Source organism: Malania oleifera, chromosome 7 (genome assembly GCF_029873635.1).
Source record: "Malania oleifera isolate guangnan ecotype guangnan chromosome 7, ASM2987363v1, whole genome shotgun sequence".
NCBI classification, from domain to species: Eukaryota; Viridiplantae; Streptophyta; class Magnoliopsida; order Santalales; family Ximeniaceae; genus Malania; species Malania oleifera.
In genome coordinates, this window is record NC_080423.1 from 105,661,622 (window position 1) to 105,667,055 (window position 5,434).

At 47.1% G+C, this 5,434-nt stretch overlaps 1 protein-coding gene across 1 annotated transcript; it reads right to left on the reverse strand.

Annotated features, from left to right (window-relative positions):
• Positions 1–609: 609 nt before the first annotated feature.
• On the reverse strand, positions 610–5,188 carry LOC131160992 (uncharacterized). The gene is made up of 3 exons (XM_058116858.1): positions 4,535–5,188; positions 3,914–4,429; positions 610–879 (listed from the first exon to the last, which is right to left on the reverse strand). The coding sequence occupies exons 1-3, from the start codon at positions 5,186–5,188 to the stop codon at positions 610–612; spliced, it is 1,440 nt and encodes a 479-aa protein (XP_057972841.1).
• Between the last annotated feature and the right edge of the window lie 246 nt (positions 5,189–5,434).

Below are 5,434 nucleotides of genomic sequence, written 5' to 3' on the forward strand. Positions count from 1 at the left end.
AGCGTGTCCTTTGTGCCATGGGGAATCCCACGGTTTCCTTCAAGTCATTCTCTCCCCTTATTTAATGTGTAGTTGTACGTTGCGGGTGTTTACTTTAATCTTTAAACCAGTTGGATGGTTCTTCACTCCCTATTCTCTTTTATCGTGCAGATATGCGACTTCACCAGTTATGAAATCCCTCATGGGGAGAAGCTAGAAAGCAAATGGTTGGTTGGATGTTGCCCTTTTTCTTCTTCCCCACTGTCTTCCCGCCTCTCCTTCTTCTTCTCTCACTTACTACATCCCTCTCAAATGGGACATTCCCCTGGCAGTCAGATAGATTCCGGTGCCATCACTGACGATGTCCATATTCATTCTCTCCTAGAAACCACTACTCAAGGCTCAATTTGTAAGCACATCTTTCCGAGGATACCGACCTGTTCCTGCCTCTACTACTACCGTCTGGCTGTGCACGCCTGAGGATTTTTGTGCAGCCCAATGTACACCTTCCCATAACGACTCTCTCTCGACCAAAAGAAAAAAAAAAACAAAAAGTACGAAATAATCTGCCATACTTTCGTATACCAGGTGTCTAACTTTACTTTCTTTACATGTTTTTTTTTTTGGACTTCATGCAGAAGTCTTCCGAACTTTCCATACTTTGTATTCTTCACCGCGGGCTACGATGTGCTCCAACCTAGCCGGAGGAGAAAGTTGCGGAGCATTTATCGCTAAACAACGCGAGGCCCGGGAAAAATATGCTCCGCTTGAATGAACCTGCAAACGAGGCCGTAGGTCTGTGAGCGGCTCTGCAGGCAGCGGTCGAGCGCCTTCGTCGGAGGAACTTCCTGCCCTAGATACTGTAACTGCTAGCTTCCTCGCATTCCTTCCTCCCGTATACTGTTGGCATTGAAGACGTACACAAGAATCTCCAACCAATCTTAGTTAGCGACACCTACATATAAAAAAAAAAAAAAAAAAAAAAAAAAAATAACTAAGCTTATCAGTTGGATTTAGGAGGTGCCGTGAATCAATTAAGGACTAAAAACATCCTAAGATGCCTCTGATGGTGTAAAGCTCCTCATGGTTATGTAGATGTTGCCGACCAAGCAGTCCCGAGTCACGGAGGACTCTTGAAGTAGGATGAAGAAGGGGAGGCGAGATGTTACCAGGAGGCAAGTTGGAGGGGGTGAGCAAAAGCAAACTAGTTTGTAGAGGAACCGCAATCGTGTAAATTTTTGGAATTTTTTCATACCTTTATTGTGGTATGAACGTTTGTAAGACACTGTTTTAATTACAGCGGCTGCCAGAGCGTTTCTTTCAGAATATGTATTTCTTTTCATACATTTCAGAGTTCCCTGTGTTTTAACTTACCTTCTTTCCCCCCTAACAAATTTCCAACTTGTATGTTCCGCGGGTTTTATCTCTGTGTGGACCCTATGATATGGTCCCTCCTCCTATAGGCTTTAAAACTTGTGGGCCGACCTCCTTGCTCGTATGAATACTACGTAAGAAGTAAACGGTTGTTTCGCCTCTGTCCTCAGAGACTAAGTACATCCTTGGATGGGAATTCCGTAGCTTTGAACGCTGTGTTGTAAGTAACTTGCTAACCTCAGTGCTGGTATGCTTCACTCTTTGCAAAACTCACCTGATCCTGTCTACTACTCCTTCCCGTAGTTCTATTTCAGTCTGTCTGACTTAGCTTACCTCACTTTGTGTGCCTACTCATTAAAGTCACTTCCTTCTTCTTCTTTCGGCACAATCTTAGGTTAGCCCCACCTCTTGACTGGGTATGACTGCTTCCTCTGCAAGACAAGCAGAATAACAACGAGTTCCCGGGTTGTTTATACCTTGGCTCTCTTGACGGGTCGTGGACGTCACGCCCCAAGATAAGGAAGTATATTCCTCTGTTCCGATTTACCTTCATGGTTCGAGTCGCGTCCTCAGTCTGTTCGAATCGTCTGATTCATAAGTTTCATCTACTTAGTCATACTTCCTCCTGGGGGTGGCGCCAGCTAGACAGCGAAGTAGAACTTAATAAGATAGTCGAACAGAACTTTTTGAAATTGGTCGTTGTCGAACTACTTCCCGTGGTCATGTAACTATTGCCGGGGAATGCCATAGGCGGCACGAAGCACATGAAGGGCGCCCATGAAGCGAGAGTAGTAATCTCTACCGCTCTGGTTTATGGTGGCTAGAGGTTCGGTCCTCTACCCACTTAGGAATATCTATTATTGCTACGTAACAAGAATTTTTCTCTGGCGCCAGTCGTCTGTGGAAGAAAAGGCGCTAGTATCCTATCCCCCACTGAGCAAAGGTGGGCAGGGACTGTTAGAGGTGGAAGTAGACTAGAGGGTGTCGTGTGGTAACCAACACTTGCTCACCTTTGACCATCTGTCCACATTTGTTTTTGATACTTAGCCTTGACCGCGTCCTTCTTCATTTGGACCAGTAACAAATCCCTGTCGCATGGCTTTTGTGGCTATAAGAGCCCTACTGGCAAGGTGGTTTCCGCATACTCCTTCGTGGATTTCCCGTAAGTATGTATTCCCCCTTCCGTTCTTGCTTAAACATTAAATGTAAGGGCAATGTCAGCGGATCGCCTGTAGGAGCTCCCTGCCCATCAACGTATATCTTGCAGCTTTCCCTTGCCTCCTCACCTTTTTGAGCCTCCTTATTATCTTTTGGTAATGATCCGTCTGGTAGGTATACAGAAGAAGACGCTCCTCCATCGTGCTTGCTCTCATTCGGACGCGCACTGAGTGTTAATTCTGTCCTCTTCGTACGATTTGTTTCCCATGCGTTCAAAATAGATTGTGTCCCCCTTTCCATTCCGACCGGATTGGCCAGGCTTAAACTGTCGCGATTGCGTCCTTCCTTTTTATTCGTCTGCTCCTGCTCTCGGTACGTGTTCTATGTCAACTGGAACGGAATGCCTCTATGTACTCCTCTTGCCTTGGGAGAGATATTTCTTCATTCATCTTGGATCCCTAGCCTCGAATTCTCCTTTAGTTGCTCTACCACTAGCTGGGAATCACTCAGTACTTTGATCTGTGCCACCCCTAATGCTTCCGCTAGGCGCAGGCCGGCTAACAGGGCTTCGTACTCCGCCTCGTTGTTGTTGCTATGAACTCCAGTTTTAAGGGCGAAGAGAGTTCATTGCCCTCTAGGTCGAAAGTAAGGAATCTCGGCTCCCCTTCCAGCAGCATAGAGGATCAATCAAACGTGCAATGTCCACTCCTCCGACTTGGTGGATGACTCGGGGAGCCTTTCTGCTGTAAAATCCGGAGTACCTGAGCCTAGACTGTGCGGCCTTCAGGTGATACTGTATGTCGAATTCACTTAATTCTATCGACCACCTCGTCCATTCCTTCCCGAACTCTTCGGTCGCTGTAGAATTTGTCTCATGGGCAGGTTTGTTAACACGGACAACCCTATGGGCTTGAAAATAGGGTCTTAATTTCCCGCGCTACACAGATGATGGAGAAGGCGGCTTTTTCCACCATACAATAGTTCTTCTTGGCGCCACTTAACACCTTACTTGTGTGTAATATATAGGCTTGATGCTTTCCTACCCTCTTCCCGGACCAAGACGAGCTGACGGCATTCCCGTGGAAGCTATATATAGATAGAGGTCTTCCCCCATTCTTTGCTTTGTCAAGAGAGGAGGGGATCCGAGGTATTGCTTAAGCTACTCGAAGGCTTCATCCTGCTCTTCCCCCCAATTCGAATCCTCCCTTCTTCCGTAGTGCTCTAAAGAAGGTAAGCCTTTGTCCCCTGAGCAGGAGATAAACCTGCTGAGGGAGGCTATCTCCCGGTCAGAACTTGGATCTCCTTTTTAGTCCTTGGAGCTTCCATCTCCAGCAGCGCTCGTATTTTATCCGGATTTGCTTCTATAACCTTCTATGAGTCACCATAAAGCCCAAGAATTTACCTGCAGAAACGCCGAACACGCACTTCGAGGGGATTCAACCTCATGTGGTACCGGCGGAGGGAGCTCGAACGTTTCCCTCAGATCTTTACAATGTTGCTCTGCTTCCATGCTCTTCACCAACATATCATCCACGTATGCTTCCATTGTTCTTCCGAGCTGTTCCTTAAAAATATTGTTTACTAACCTCTGATATGTGGCCCCCGAATTTTTTAAGCCGAAGGGCATCACCCGGTAACAATATAGACCCCTTTCGGTGACAAAAGAAGTTTTTTCTTCATCAGCTGGACTCATAGGGATTTGGTTGTACCCTAAGTAAGCATCCATGAAACTGAGGAGCTCGTGCTCCGAGGTCGAATCCACTAGCTGATCAATTCGAGGGAGAGGAAAGCTGTCCTTTGGGCATGCTTTATTCAAGTCCGTGAAGTCTATACAGGTGCGCCATTTTCCATTGGGCTTCCTGACCAGGACCACATTGCTCAGCCACTCGGGGTAGTCCACTTCTCGGATGAAGTTGGCCTGCAACAGTTTCGTCACCTCTTCGTCAATTATTTTGGTTCGCTCCATCGCGAAGCTCTTTTTTTTTTTTTTCTTCTGTTTCACAGGTCGGTGGTTGGGGTTGACCTGCAACCTATGCTCTATCATAGTAGGGTTGATGCCGGGCATGTCTTCTGCCGACCATGCGAACAAATCAGAGAATTTGTCCAAGAGTTCAGTCAACTCCGCTTTCAAGGTGTCGGGCAAGTGATTCCCGATCTGTATACTTCTCTCCTGGTGGCCTCGCAGTGGTATGTGGTTGATATCTTCGTGTAATGTATTGATCTGGGGATACTCTCCTCTGACTTCTAGGTCTTCCACCTTTAGAGCTTCTTTAGCCTTCATCTTCCTTTTCAAGGCCATTACATAGCAACTCCGGGCAGCGGCCTGATCTCCTTTGGCATATCCTATCCCTTGTGGTGTAGGGAATTTAACTTTGAGGTAGTAAGTTGATGTTACCACCCGAACTGCGTTAAGGAAAGGGCGACCCAAGATGACATTGTACACCGAAGGTCGGTCAACCACCAGGAACTCTATCAACGTTGTTACTTGCTGCAGGGTTGTTCCTATTGTCACTGGTAACGTGATTGTTCCCAAGGGGTGAACAGTGTCTCCCCCAAATCCTACCAAGGGGGTCGAGACGGGCTTCAATCGTTCCTTGCCGATCTTCATCCCAACCAAGACCGACCAGAACATGATGTTGGCCGAGCTCCTGTTGTCTATCAGTATACGTCTAACCATGTAATTGGCCACGAGTAGGGAGAGCACTAGTGCGTCATCATGCGGTTGCTGCACTCCCTCTTCATCTCCGCTGTCAAAGGTTATGGCGTCACCTTTCTTGTTTCGTTTGCTACTGGTTTCCCCCTTTTCCATCGTCAGCACCTGTTTAGCATATCTTTTGCGTGCACTCCCACTATCTCCTCCACTGGTGGATCCTCCGAAGATCACCGCAATTTCCCCAATAGCTTGCTCTTCCTTCTCTTTTGC